Below are 14,881 nucleotides of genomic sequence, written 5' to 3' on the forward strand. Positions count from 1 at the left end.
TGCAGGGCAGATGAGAGCATCAGATCCCATTATAGGTGTTTCTGAGTCACCATGTGGATGCTGAAAATTGAGCTCAGGACCTTTGGAAGAGCAATTAGTGTTCTTAACTGCTGAGCCACATCTCCAGCTCCACTCCTTTCTTTCAAAGTAGTCTTTATCTTTGGTTTCTCTCCGTCTATATACTGCTTTGTCAGTTTGGGGAAAATCTTACCATGATTTTCACACACAATATAGGACCTTGTTTATAAACTTAGCAAGATGGTAGTATATGGGACTGGTCCAAGTGCATCACTTAGAAAGATGGCAGCATTTGCCTGAGGGGTTGAGGCACCAGCTGAATAAATAAATGCTCCTGAGAAGGCGTGCAACCCATGCAAACTTGAGTTTTCTAGGCTAGAGCTTTTCAAATGTCAGAAGCATCCAGCTATCCTGAGACTCTCTGTTAAACACTGGCCTTGGCTCTATTTCTTACAGTGTCCAAGACAGGCACACTGCAGGTCTCAGAGTCACAGTGTGGCTTCCATACTCCTGTAGGCGGAACACAGTGACTGTAACTCTCCTGTTGTCACTTTCATCCTGCTTAGCTCTGGATTCTGACTCTAGATGCTGGTTCCATTGTCCGCCCTCTCCAAGCCCACGCTATGTGAAGTAACTGATGACATGGACTGGAGAGGGCAGGCAGTGCCGTGGAGCCTGTCTGAGGCCCAGGCCTTCTCTTCATTTCAGTTGAAGATGTGCTGTTGCAGGAAGGCCAGTTTTGAGGCTCTGGGATGATGGCCATCTTTGAGCTGGCAGGCAATCTCTGATGAGGTCCACTGCTTTCTGTAGTGGTGGCCCACACCTACAGTCACATCTTTGTGGCATGTCTTTCTGAACTGAGTTACAGGACGAATGGCCTCCTCACTACTCTAGCCTTCTAAGAGCTGATTATCTCTGCCTCTACTCATGAGAGAGCATCCAGAGTCTGGAAGCTACTGGAAGCTACTCTCCAACCTACTGCCTTGAATGACTACTCAGAATATTCCAGGCCTCTGTTGAGATACACCTGCTTCTGTGTCGAGGCACCTCTAGGCTATTTCCTACTTTACATGTAGATGGGTCTGTTTTCTTGTTTTATTTCTTAGGTCCTTCATTTAAAGCAAGCAGTTTGAAAGCAGATAAAAAGTTGGAATTTGTTCCCACAAACCTGCACATACAAAGGATGCGAGTTCAAGATGACGGAGGCTCAGGTACTTTCTTTTCTCAACCCATTGTTGGGTTATGTTCTCCTTCTTTCTTTCTGTATACTTGGTCCTTGAATTGCTCTACATCTGGCCCATTTTTACTATGCTGGGCAGCAAGAGACACCTCCTCCCCTCTCCCCCTGCCTCTCTCCCTCACTCCTCCAACTCCCAAGGACTTTTGGAATTTTTCAGTTACAAATGCTTCAGTTCCTTACAGCTCTTCAGCTTCCTTGTGTTTTTATGGCAGAAAGTTGCCAATCAGCGACTCTTTCCCAAGAGAGGAGGAAGTGGGCATTTAGCAGCCCAGGCAGTGGCCGTTCGGCTTTCTTACTGAATAGTTAGTGTTGGGACCAGCAAGCCCTCTTTCAGGCTCTGGATGTAGGATAAGGGATCCAGAGGCTGTTTACACGTGGGCTACAAGTCCCACAATGCTATGTGTGTTGCCATAGCTGTCTCGTCTGTAGGCCTGACCCTATAACAGAGAAAACTTTCTGTCTCTCAGATCAGAACTATGATGTCGTCACTATCGGAGCTCCAGCAGCACACTGCCAAGGTTTTAAGTCGGGAGGTCTTCGAAAAAAGCTACACAAGTTTGAAGAGGCCAAGAAACAGTAAGTGAAGGAGGGTTTCTGTGGTCCTTGTGCAGCTGTGTCTGACGTCTGTGAGTTAAAACAAGAATCAGAATGGAGCTGCAAAAGCATCCAGCCATTTGATCTGCTTCTGCGTGGCTGGAGGAGCTGCCTCAGGGACCCTGTGCTGTTCTGTGTGTGTGTGGCTGAGGAGAGGGAGTGGTGAGGCACCTAACCACTAGTCCAGTCTTTCCAGGGAGCTGCATGCAGAGAGCTGTCTCTGAGCTGCTTCAGGCAGCTGCCTGTGTACAGTGCCTGCTATATCGGCATCCTCTGCAGTCTCTGCTCAGTTGGTGGAGCACAAGACTTGTAAAGCCCCTGACAAGGCTCTACAGGGATCATCTCTGTCATTCCTAAAGCCCCCAGCACTCTATCCTTTCCTAAAGGACAGCAGTGCCAAGTGTTCTCACTACTGAAAGGATCTAGGGGGTTGTACTGTTCTGAGCAGGAAACTGCCAGAGAGGCAGTATGGGGAAAGGCCTCCCAGTTGAAGCATTCCTTGGATATCTGTCATCCAGAATGTCACCTAGCAAAATGTAAATGTGATTAGAAGGCAGGAGTGTAAAAATGAGCAGGGTGACAGCATTTTGAGGTCCTTGGGCAGAGTGTGCAGTAGGGAAGCACTGGAGAGGAGACCGTGCTCAGAGTCTGATTGCACCTCTATGGCATATGCATGTGTGTAAGGTGAGGGAGAGAGAACAGAGCAGCTTGCTGATCCCAGAAAAGGCAAGGCAGCAGGTGGATTAGCACAGAAGCTGTCAGGTGAGAGGGGATATGACCAAGAGTTACCAGGAGGCCTTAGCAAGATGTGCTCTTGATCTGAGAGCAGTATGGCAGGTAGAAGCAGGTGGAGGAGGGTGTTGATTGGTCATTGTCCAGTTCTGCTGATGTGGCCAGAGTGAAGGCACTGCATCAATGAATCAGGATGCTGGACGGTTAGAGCTGTGGAGACAGGAAGGCAGACCAGAGTGCCACTGTTGCCAGTGCTGCCAGAGGCTTATGAGGAAGCAAGAATGAGCATTCTGAGAGAGGCTTGCCCTTCCAATGTGTGTCACCCAGCCTGGGTATTTGGGGGAAGAGCAGGGAGAGACTGGTCTCAGCAAAGCCATTCAGTCTCTCAGTGAGTCTGTCAGGGCAGACAGACTGGGTGCTCAGCTTTCCTCACCGCGGCATCCACAGCATCCTAGGGAGTAGGAAGAAGTGCAGAGCTTCCTTTGAAGTCAGTGTGTGTGGCGAGAGAGTGTGTGGAATAACATGGCTCCCTGACAGAAAACCCATTTGTTCTAGATGATCAGTCAGGAGACCACCTGGCTGTCGCTTGTCCCTGAAGGTTACAGTTTTGATACCAGACAACTTTACATTTTAGCTTCAGAACTGGTTTCCCCAATGCCTCTTTGGACTTTCAAGTATTAGTACAGATTTTGTTAATGTAGTAGTAATGCCATAAGCCCCCCTTTCCAGCAGTTTCCACTCTCTGAGCTTTCCTATACATGCAGACTCATGTTCTGTGCCCCCGTGGGATTTCCCTGGGGTTTGAGTATAGGCCACAGACTCACTCCAAGAAAGAAGCATTGTAGACTCAACAAGTTTGCTTATCCCGGTAGTTGTGGCCTCAACAAATTATATTCAAGTATTTAAAGAAAAGCCTTTAAACTGTGCTTTGCCTGTGGTATTTGCTAATAATTGCTAATGCTTCGTTTGGTTTTTTTTTTTTTTTTTTTTTCTTTAGCAGTTTTGAGGAGTGTTGGTGAGTTTTCTGTCTGTGGAGAGAGTGTACGTTGATTCTTGCTCTTGTGTAGAGAAAGCCTGTGCTGTCCTTCATCTGGGGTGGCTCCATCCCATTTGCTGCGTGGCTCACAGTTACGTGTCCTGTCAGAGCTCTTCCTTCCAGCTGCAATGTTCTTTGATAATGAATAGCAAGTCTGCAGCCTCCTTTCCAACCTGACAGCAGTCTCCTCCGTGGGGACAGGGCCCAGTGGGCCTCCTCACAGGATGCAGAAGAGCCTGTTGAGGGCCCTGGGTGCGGGGCATCACAGTGGCCCCCTGGTACAGTTAACCATGTACTTTTACACAGTCAGACACCTTGTCCACCCTAGGCCATTTGGGAACCTTTTTTTATTTTCAGCACATGGTAGGCAAAGCTTTATCTCGGCACTGGCCTTGGCCATTTTAGCATTTTTTTCTTATGAGACAGGGCTCACTAAGAATCCCCAAACTGGCTTTGAGCTCATCCTTTAGCCAAGGCTTTTCTCAAACTTGTAATCCTCCTGCCTTAGTTCTTAGTAGCCAGGAATACAAATCTGTGTTCGTTCTTCTTTTACAAGAAGTGTTAGGCCTTTGAGTTTTTACTTTTCCTTTGTCTAATGGAGCCAGTGTACATTTTTGAAATACTTATAATTTGTGCTGATTTTAATGATGGTGATGACCTTTAATGAGGTCAGCCTTTCCTACTGGGTAGCAGAGCAATAGCTGAGAGACCCTTTCCTCCAGAGAATTACATGGAGCCAGGAGCTACCATGTCTGTCTAGGATCTCCTTGTTATTCCCAGACTGGAAACCAGCAACTCACCAGGAGGAGGCCCCACAGCGCCATGAGAAATGCTGCTATCTTGATCTAATGACCCATGAGATATTAGGGTTGGGGCTAGACCCTCATTGACATGCTAGGGCTCTGCTGGAAACACAATGGTAGGGAGTCCTGAGTACCCACAAACACACCCAAGAAGATGCCTCACCAGCTTTCCCTTGAGGGGATCCCTTCCTTGAAGTCCTAAGGGAGGGAAGACAGCATCTGGGAGGGATGCTGCCCCCTCTTCCTTCTCCACAGCTGTTTTAGGTGTGTCCCCTCAGAATATTATTGATCTTCCCTCCTCTGGCTTTCTGAAGGGAGGCTAACTCTTTCCCATAGCAGGATGAGTCAGATCCCTAAGGGCCTGACGGATGAGCAGCAAATGGAGCATGGAGAGCCAAGGGCCCCACTGCCTCTTGGTAAATTCCAACCCAGGTGCTTCATGTGAACCTTGTCTGGAAAGTTCTTCAGGTTCCATTTTAATTGAAGACTGTAGATCTTCCATGTCTCAAGAAGGGCTTGGTTACTCCTATGATTCCACTCTCTTCTCCCAGGATACCGAGCACCAAGACAGCAGGGAACCTTCCAGCTTGGGAGGAAGGGGACACCCAAGTATCAAAGATCTGAATCTACCTTAGACATCAGCTATGCAGTGGTAGTGGCGTTTTCTGTCTCCAGTACAAGTGCACATTAGGCATTCCCTTCTGGTGCTCCCCTGACTCTGTGCTTAGCCCATGGTCTCCACTGTGAGTAGGGGTGGGTCAGGAGATCAGGATGGTAGTCTAATATGAAGCCCAAGGATCGCACATAGGACATTGCCTCCTGGGCTGTTGCAAGAAGAGCTGGGAGCCCAGACAATGAGTAGACCAGAGAGACCCCTCCCACGGAAGGGAGTGTGCTGAAAGGCAGTGGAGCCTTTGCTCCCCACCCCAGTGCCTTTGTGTGGCTCCTGATTTTGGAGTTAAGTACATGCATGAATGTATTCCTGATGTCCCCAAGAGCAGTTTTTTAAACTTACCAACTTGTATTGCCGCTTTCACAACGTACTTCATGTGTCAGTCCTGTGGATGTTGCTGTAACAGAGCATGCACAGCCATGGACATACGCAAAATTGGACCTACACACAGCACATAGCCCCTGTAGACTCTCAAGGCTGACGACCAGAAAGAACAGATTCTACTTTTTAATTCTTCTCTGAAATGTATTTCCCAGACCTGGTTGTCCTAATGGCAGCTATTCATTTGAGAGAGATTGCAGATTGGAAGGTAGCTCCTGCCAGCGGTGCTGTGGAATGAAGCTTGTGCTGCCCTGGCTCAGCCGCCGTCTGCCGCATGGGCTTCTGGCAGATCCATCGTGTCTGCTGTGGTGTGTGGGCTTGTGGTGGTGGTGGTTCTCTCTGGGGCAGTTTGGTTTGTGGTGTTTGCATGTTTGCCCTGTAGTCCAGAAAGAGAAAGGGCAGTGGTTGTTCTCTTCCTGACTTGCTTCTGGGCCTCCCTGGAAAGGCCTCAGGTGACTCTCATCTCCAGCAAGTGGGATAGGGTGTAATGAGAGTCACTCTCTGCTCTCTACGGTGCCCCTCCTCCCTGGAACTCAAGGCCAGTCCTTCATTTCAGAAGGGAGAGCATTTTCTCCCTAACCCTCACATCCCAGAATCACCACCTCTGCATTGGTGAGTTTTATGTCTCCTTATTTTCTCAAGCACCCTCAGATGGTCTCAAAAACAACTTTATAATGTTTTGATTGATTGGGACCTGAGCTAAGAGACATAAGCTTGGCATTGATGGCCACCTTAGATGCCCACACACATTGGCCCACCTGTGAAGCCGGGGCATATGGAGTTGCCCCCTCATAGGCTCCTGATTACCTGGGCAGCAGCTAACCTGGCCTTTTGACATCTGGTTCCCAGACTCATCTGCAGTGCTCACTGTACCACGGTGGTGCGGAGGTGGGAGGAGGAGGGGCTGTAGTTTCAGAGGTGTTGAGTTCTTGGGCCTGCCTCTGGCTGGCTCAGCCTAGGTTTTCTCTAATGCAGTGTTCTTAGCATAAAGAAGTCCTGAAACACAGGAGAGAGAAAGGAACCCACTGTTGGGAACTTACTCTGGTTAATAGGTTCGAGGACGATGTGAGGCTGCTCACAGGAAGTCTGAAGGCCCTGTTGGCCAAATGGAGAAGCAAACTTTAGGGGGTGGTTTTTGGTTAGTATTTTTTTTTTTAATTTCAAGAAAACACACACACATACACACACACACACACACACACACACATTTGAATGTCTATTAGACTGTGGTAACTGGTCCCTTCTGGTGTAAGCAGACCTCAGATCTGAAGGACTGCTTATAAGTTACTGGATAAAGTTGCTAGTAAGATCCCAGCATTGGGTAATTAGTATAGTGATATTCCAAGGTATTTATACACACATACATGTATGTAGTAAATATAAAGATACATACAGGTACAAGTACACATAAAAGGCTTAGTATTATATACATCTTATACTTCTCCTTAGATAAAAATGGATCTTCAGAGATTGACCTTTGTCCATCAATGATGAAACTTCCCGAGAAAACACATCTAGTTTAGGGATAGTTGTGGGTGGATTGGATGATCTGGAGAGCCCCCTTAGGACCTGTTGTTCCTTTTAGTACCTCTTCTAGCTGCCAGTCCATAATCTACATACCACAGGACGTCATCCGAGCCAAGGAGATCATTGCCCAGATCAACACCCTCAAAACCCAAGTTAGCTACTACGCAGAACGGCTCTCAAGGGCGGCGAAGGACAGGTCTGCCACTGGCCTTGAGAGGACTCTCGCCATCTTGGCAGACAAGGTAGGAGGGACTGCCCTGTGGGGTGAGGAGGTTTCTTGAGTTTCTAGAAGCTACTAGACCACCCAGAGCAACCGAGAAGTGCCCAGAGCCATATGGAGAGTGGGATTGTGGTGACCTTGAAGGCTTTTCTTTTAAATGCTCAAGATTACAGGGAAGTCTGTGACTTGCCTGTGGTTGGAGCCCTGGCTGTGAATTCAGGCCAACGAGATGATGTGTGTCTTCCAGCAAGTAAATTTGTGTTTATTTTCCTGGAATTCACATAGCTTTCTTAATGACATATTTAGTCGGCATCAATAGAGCAATTATTCAGTGATAAGAAATGAGCAGTATGGGGCTGGAGAGATGGCTCAGTGGTAAAGAGCATTGACCACTCTTCCTAAGGTCCTGAGTTCAATTCCCAGCAACCGATCCGATGCCCTCTTCTGGTGTGTCTGAAGACAGTGACAGTGTGCTCACATACATAAAATAAGTAAATAAATCGTATAAAAGAAAGAGAAATGAGCACTATAACCTTATTGGCTTATATATAATTAATTTTAAAAGTTCCGTTTAACCATTACTGAATCCTGACTTAGAAAATACATAAACATTGCTGCATCCTGAAAGAGTGGCTGTGCTGCCTTTGATGCATGGTGCTCTTTCCCTTCAGACACGTTCTCATTGCGCCTCACCACCCACACCTGACTTGCTGGTGGGTGCTGTTGTTTCTGCTTAGGATGTGTTATATCCTTCACATGAGTCCCCATGGTATAAAGACAAACCAGGACTACTGGGAAAGGAAGCAGTAGTTGTTAGCAGTTAAGCTAGAACAGCAGAGCTCCTGTTGCCGTCTCCAAGGCGAGAACTGAGGGGCCAGGAGCCCAGTCGTTCAGAGGCTGCTGCAGAAGAAATGCTCTAGCAGTTGAACCAAGTACTGTGTGACCCCTGGGGACAGGCCCCAGAGGCTGGACACGGTACACCGTGTTGTCAAGGCTGGAAAGTGAGCCCTTTTCTTCAGTGATGCTGAGTCAAAGGAAAGCAAAACCAGAAAATGTCAGATAGGACTCTTCAGCTTCTTCTGATCTTCCTTCACCCCTTCTGGGATAAGCAGGTCTCAAGCAGGCCCCTGTGTCCTCTAGTCCTGTAGTAAAGTTCTTGCTGAGATTATCCCATGTTGCCTTTGTATTTAGATACCCTTGAGAATGCTCTCCTAGCAGGCTACATGGAACAGGATGGGCGGGGCACCTTGGCCTTTGCCCCTCTACTTCTGTAAGAGGGCGCACTGAGCAGCCCTGGTTTGTGTGAACCTGCAGACTCGGCAGTTGGTAACTGTCTGTGACTGTAAGCTGTTGGCCAACTCCATCCATGGGCTGAATGCAGCACGGCCCGACTACATCGCTTCCAAGGCCTCCCCTACCTCGACCGAGGAGGAGCAGGTGATGCTTCGGAACGACCAGGACACTCTCATGGCCAGGTGGGCAGGGAGGAGCAGCCGGTCTTCTCTGCAGGTGGACTGGCATGAGGAGGAGTGGGTGAGTCTGCTGCCCCTGCCTGTCGTCCTTTTGCTGAACTATAGACCTGCTGCCTGTGTCGTCCCTCACCAAGTGACAGCTCCTTTGTTAGCAAGCTCCAGGTCTGCTTCCCAGATGGCTCTGGGCCACCAGATGTTGAGAGGCTGTGTTTAGATTATAGTATGTGTAAACTGTACACGATTGTGCTGGGAGCCAGGCCTCACCTCTTACTCAGCAGCCTCCTAGCCCCTGCTCATCCTTCACCCTTTAGGACTCTGTCATTTGGATGCAGAGGCTCAGGTGCCCAGGCAGCCACTGCCCCTGAGCTCCACCAGCCCTGGCAGCCATGATCTGTGTGGGTTTCTGTAGCGCCTCCCAGCCTGCCCTCTCTTCCTTCAGGTCCCACCCCTACCCAGCTGTTTCCATACTGTCCATCAGAAGGAAACTCAGTGTTTGTGATGGTTGTAGGTAGCCCACAATGGAAGGAGGCAGGGATGAGCCCTTAGTGCCCTGTGGCCTGTCAGGTGAGGCCTGTCTGGAGGCCATCCGTCTTCCAGAGTTGGCAGTGGATGTCTGCCAGGCTTTCAGTCAGTGACCACAAGGCTGAGAGCTGCCTTAGAGAAGCGTATCTGACGTGAATGGCAGCATGGGCATCATTGGTCTGGGATGGGGAGAGATGGAGGTAGGCTGTGTTCTGTTGTACAAGCTGATACAAACAGTCTTATTGGTTTGAAGGAGAAAGTGTGGCTGAATGTGGACAAGAGCCTGGAGTGCATCATTCAGCGGGTGGACAAGCTGCTACAGAAGGAGCGTCTGCATGGGGAGGGCGGCGAGGACCCTTTCCCCTGTTCCAGCACCTGTTCCAGCAAGAAAGGTAACCGGGACAGCCAAGCCTACTGGATCAGACCGGAGGACCCCTTCTGTGAAGCCCCCTCCTCGACATGCCCCTCCTCCATGCCCACTGCTGCATGCCATCCTCACTCAATCACACGTGCGTATGCATCCACGCTTCCCATGCCTCCTCAACGTGTGCCGCATCACCTCTGTGTGTCTATGTCTCTGACTCCATGCGTGCCTCCCCAATGCAGACAGCGCAGGGTCAGGGGGTCCACGTACATACAGCAGAGGGGCAGGGTGCGGGCTCCTGTCTTCCCATGCAACTGGAGCTGACTGAATCTGCACCCCTACCATGGGCAGATGGGGCCCTCCTGGCCTATAGTGCCGTGGTTGGAAGTCTTCTCAGATTTGTAAGCCAACCTGAGAAGCTGACAGGGGCTGATACAGATGCCTCTGTGTTTACTTTTGTTGTGTTGGAAAAGGGTAGTCTGGTTTTTAAAAAGCAAGCTTTGTAGGAACTCTGCTGGATGAGGGTGCTTGCAGCCCCACAGGCTCTCATTGGCTGGCACACTCTGACCCAGCAGAAGCATGGTGCCTGGCGTCTTGTAACTCAGTCAGATGGCACAGAAGCTGGATTGACCTGTTTGACACTACTCTTAGAGCAAGACCCTGAGTCAGAGCAAGGCCGTGCTGCAGCTCGCTTCAGCAAGGACACAGGGCATGGTGAACACGGGCCTCAAATCCGTCTGAGTGCGGAGGACCGATGTGCCTGACAGGTGACTGCTGGCCTCCTCTTTGGTGCCTCTCACCCTTTCCTATAAGAGCCAGAGAACACTTGGGTCAAGCCATCTGAGCCCTGGCCGAGCACCAGCTCCTGCTTTCCCCCATCTCCATGCGGAGCTTCAAGCTAAGTCCAGCCACGGTGGGAAGGCTGGGGTTACTGTGTGAGGATTCTCAGTTACATACCGACCATTGGGCGTAGTCACGTGTCTTCATCAGTCTCCTGTCATGTGTGACATGTCTGCAGTGTCCATGTCACCTACTTTCCGTCCTGGGGAGCAAGGGTTACAACCGCTCCCTTCCCACGCCTGGGATGGGTTCATGGAACTAGTTTGTGTTTGTTTTCTTCTCATTTTCCTGTGTTAATTGTCTTCTCAAGTTCATTGCTTATTTTTCTTTAAGAGGAGCTTGTTGTAGGTCCAGGGATGTACTTAGATGGTCGATCACTTACCTGCCATGAATGAATGGGGCTGCTTCAGGGCTGAAGAAGCAGAAATATATATGATTTTATTTTGTAACTTAAAATATTTTCTGCAGATATGGAGGAAAATGGTTAAATGTTTTAAAATTTAGGAGCTAGTATGTTATATGATAAGGCTTATCTTTGTGACTCATGTGTGTAGTGTGCCTGTCCCACTTAGGGTTTCTGTGGTGGTGATAAAACACCATGACCAAAAGCAACCTGGGAAGGAAAGGGTTACTTCAGCTCACAGCTCATGGTCATCACCCAGAAAAGTCACAGTCACAGTGGGAACCCAAGACAGGAGCCTGGAGGCAGAAGATGATACAGAGGCCACAGAGAAACACTCCTTATCTGCTAGCTGCTAGCTCAGCCTGCTTATTACATACCTGCCCAGGACCCCCTGCCCTGGGGTGGCACCAACCACAGTGGTGGGGGCCCTCCCACATCAATCACTAGTTGACAAAATGCCCTACAGGCTTGCTGACAGGCTAGCCTGGTGGGAATATTTTCTCAATTGCTGAATTGTTAACCCAGGATCTATACACCACTCCACCCTCATATAACCCTAAGTTCATCTATTGAATTGTTAAGATGGGATCTATAGATATACCCCAAGCTTCACATACCCCTGAGACCGTATGATGAAATTTGTAAATGAATGGGGAGAAGGTTCATAGTGGTCATCAAATTTCAAAGGACTCCATGACTTAAGACCAGTTAGTAGCCACTGGTATGAGACTGCCAGAGAAGCCTCATTTCTCCCCTTGGGTTGGAAGGATATGTTTATCAAACTGAGTAAACCCTCACAGGAATGGTCCCACCCTGCTGTTTGAGATCACCACATGCACTCACAAGGCTCCTAAACTCCCTCATTCATAGACCAGAGTCCTGAAGTAGAGGTTACAGAGAGGCAAAAACAGACAGCAAGGTTTTCAGGGCTGGGGATGCTTCTCATTAGCCAGATAGAGGCTTCAGATAGAGGCAGTTTGTTTGACACCTATGAGGCTCCTGTCAACTAGTGGTCTCAGGTCTGAGCTCCGACCACCACAGCCGAGCTCTTCAGCTTCCAAAAGGCTTTGTTTCCTTTTCCTCCTGTCAGCTTCATGAGGCATGTCCAAACACATCAGAGAAAGGACCCTCACTCATCCCCTCCCGACAGCATCCTGAACTCCTTCTGTCCACCCATGGGGAGCCCAAAGCCATCTCATTTCAGTTTCCTACAGACAGCCTCTGAACTGAAGTTCACACACAAAATGAAATACAAATCTACTCCTTTGATGCCTTTTCAAGCTGTCTTTTCTCAGGTGGCACTTCCATTTAACTAGGGAATGTTAGCAGTTTTAAGGGAAATGTGAAATTGAAATGAGCTCATCCCAGTAAGACTCAGCAAAAGTGAACTAGAATCAAAATGGGTACTCTTTGAAGACCTTGACAGCCTGCCTGGAGGGACAGCCTAGCTGGAGGGACAGCCTAGCTGGAGGAGTTTCCTATTTGGAGCCGTCTTTCAAATCATAATAGGTTTTACATTTAGTTTCATTGCATTTTTGAAGGTTCTTTTGATGTAGTGGTTTTATCCTTGGGCCTTTCCAGTTTAGGGCTCAGCAGTAGACCTTGAGCTCTGGGTTCCTCAGTCAGTCAGGGAAGTGGGCTCCACAGTTGACATGCTTGCTTGGTTGGTCAGTTTCTCTCACTGATGTTGTAAGCTATCATAGGGCTATCTCTACAGCATCATCCACGTGGCATCTGGCATTGTGTGTGTTGTCAGCGTGGCATCTGTGACATTGTGTGTGTTGGTTCACTCATCTTGAAGAACATTTTATGTTGAAGTGTTAGTAACATGGATGTTGCCTCTGGTGAATAACTGTTGCTCACCACTGAGAGGGCACAGTTGCTCCCAGCAGCAGGAATGCCCTTGGGAAACTGGGTAAGAGGCCTGAGCCCTGGGCCTCTTCTCCATGTGCTTAACCACCTTGCCGCAAGCTGCTGGTGCAGTAGCTCTGAGACTGAGCTGCTCATGTTTGAACTGTGTGCTGCTCCTTAATCACCCCTGTTGCCCTCCATTTCTGTGCAGATTGCAGCCCCCCTCCTGAAGAGTCCAGTCCAGGTACGTGCTTTGCCTTCAAAGCTCCCGACGCTGACTTGTAAATGCTCAGTTATCAGAGAGTGTTTTGTGTTCCCATCGTTAGGAGACTGTTTCAGTACTTTCTTTGTTTTGAGCTTTGGTGAGGGACCTGTGGGACTGGGGGTTATGACCTGAAACAGGCCGCCGGGCACGTTGTGGTTTTCCTTCTGTGGCCTGAACTCTTTCCACTTGATTTATTTCTGAGTGCACTGGGCTTCCTGTGGTGAGAATCTAATTTGGAAAGCTACATGTTTGTAAATACTCCTTGTTCACACTCACCTGGACTTCCGCATGCACGTAGCTCTTGAAGGCACAGTTGGATGATCTGTGTGCACTGGGAGTGGGTGGTGCGGCTTCCTCTGTAGGCTTCTGCATTCCACAGGGCTTTAGAACTCTTGTCACACTTTGATCTGGGCCTTCGTTGGGATTATTGTTCAAAATGAAATCTTTCCACTACATTTCCATGGAGAACCTAAGGCCCCGATTCTACCTCAGGGGGTTGTGAACTTCTAATCCTGTCCACAGCCTGCATTATAACGTATTGGCTGTCATGCGTGTTCAGTCACTGCTGCAGAGACTCTGTTGCGCTCCTGTTCTATAAAGACTACCGTAGTGTGCACCAGGCCCTGATCCAGTTCCTGTCCAACTTCCTATATACAGCTTGTGGTTTTCTCAGTCTGCCTTTCTCCCAAACAGCTACATGATCATACCAATGACTGCGTATTTCTGAGTAGGTGTCAGATGGAAGGACACCTGGGTTATATCTAGAGTACAGCAAGTGATGGGCGTAGGATTTACGGAGCTATTTCTGCCCGCTGGCCCGGTGCCGTGAGTTCACCATGCACCCACCGTGTGCACCTAGCCAGGGTCTAGCCAGGTTCACCATTCCACCCCCACTGGCTTCTGGGTCCTTTGCAGTGCTCATTCTCCAAACATCAGTGTAGCACCCTGAGTGATCCCAGTGTCATGGAGGAGCCCTCAGGGCAGGTGTCTGACTCACCAGAGCCTTCAGATAGTGGATTTCACAGAGCCTCAGTGATGTGGCAGTCAGCCAAGGCCTACAGTGAGAGGCAGAAAAGGTGGCCTGTGAGCCTGAGTTCGGCCATCTTCTCTACTCTGGTTTCTTCAGCACTTTTATAAAACTCTTCTTCCTCTTGGGAAGCACTGGCAGCTTTTCCACAATTGATGTTAAAAATGGTTCCCTGCCAGGACTCCTGTACTGTATTTAGTCTGTATTAGACACACAGTCCCCAGGCTGGAGACATCGATTCCTTGATGAGAGTAAAGTGCTCACTGTGCTCATGAGGATCTGACTCAGATCCCCAGCCTCCAAGTGAAAAGCCAGCAGGGGCCGGGTAAGCACGCCTGCAAGCTCAACACCAGGTTGGAAGGTAGAGACAGGCTGGTCCCCGAGCTCACTGCTGGCCAAGAAGTCAGGCATTCAGGGCTCATCAGGCTCACAGAGAGACCCTGTCTCAAAAAGTAAGGTGGGGGTGATAGAAGAGGACGCTGGACACCAACTTCTTGTCTCTACCTATGCACATGCAGATGCACACACCTGCATGTGAGCACATATATGCATATACTACACAAACATACAGACACGCATACACTGTCTCATTCCTTGTCCATACTATGGGTTAGTTTTTTTAAAAAATCAGCCTGTAGATGGAGAGAGTCCTTGAAGCTGCCTAAAGTAGTGTGACCCTGGGCTGCCAGGCAGCAGCTGTCACCAGGCAGCAGATAGCTAAGCAGTTCATCCCAGAAGTAGGACAGCTGCAGTTCTTGGGACATTGCTTAGCTGACCTGATTCAACAATAATAAAACAAAATAAATAGTAGTAGTCATCACCATCTTTCCTTTTGAGGTAGCACATTGAAAACCCTTCATCAGCTCCAACATCCCAGCCAGCTCTGGGGAGATACCGTGTGCTGCCATTGAAA

At 49.0% G+C, this 14,881-nt stretch overlaps 1 protein-coding gene across 7 annotated transcripts in view; it reads left to right on the forward strand.

The window, feature by feature from the left end:
• The window catches only part of INPP4A (inositol polyphosphate-4-phosphatase type I A), a 112,300-nt gene that overhangs the window by 76,404 nt on the left and 21,015 nt on the right, over positions 1-14,881 (forward strand). For 2 of the 7 annotated variants that reach the window (XM_080917049.1, XM_080917050.1), the window contains exons 12-18: positions 1,125-1,229; positions 1,726-1,834; positions 3,582-3,599; positions 7,063-7,246; positions 8,539-8,757; positions 9,472-9,727; positions 12,888-12,920. In XM_080917049.1, coding sequence (XP_080773175.1) covers positions 1,125-1,229; positions 1,726-1,834; positions 3,582-3,599; positions 7,063-7,246; positions 8,539-8,757; positions 9,472-9,727; positions 12,888-12,920 — 924 coding nt within the window. The remainder of the gene's footprint in view (positions 1-1,124; positions 1,230-1,725; positions 1,835-3,581; positions 3,600-7,062; positions 7,247-8,538; positions 8,758-9,471; positions 9,728-12,887; positions 12,921-14,881) is intronic. The other 5 variants (XM_080917052.1, XM_080917054.1, XM_080917051.1 and 2 more) reach the window with 5 other exon arrangements.

This window comes from Micromys minutus (genome assembly GCF_963924665.1).
Source record: "Micromys minutus genome assembly, chromosome: 5".
NCBI classification, from domain to species: Eukaryota; Metazoa; Chordata; class Mammalia; order Rodentia; family Muridae; genus Micromys; species Micromys minutus.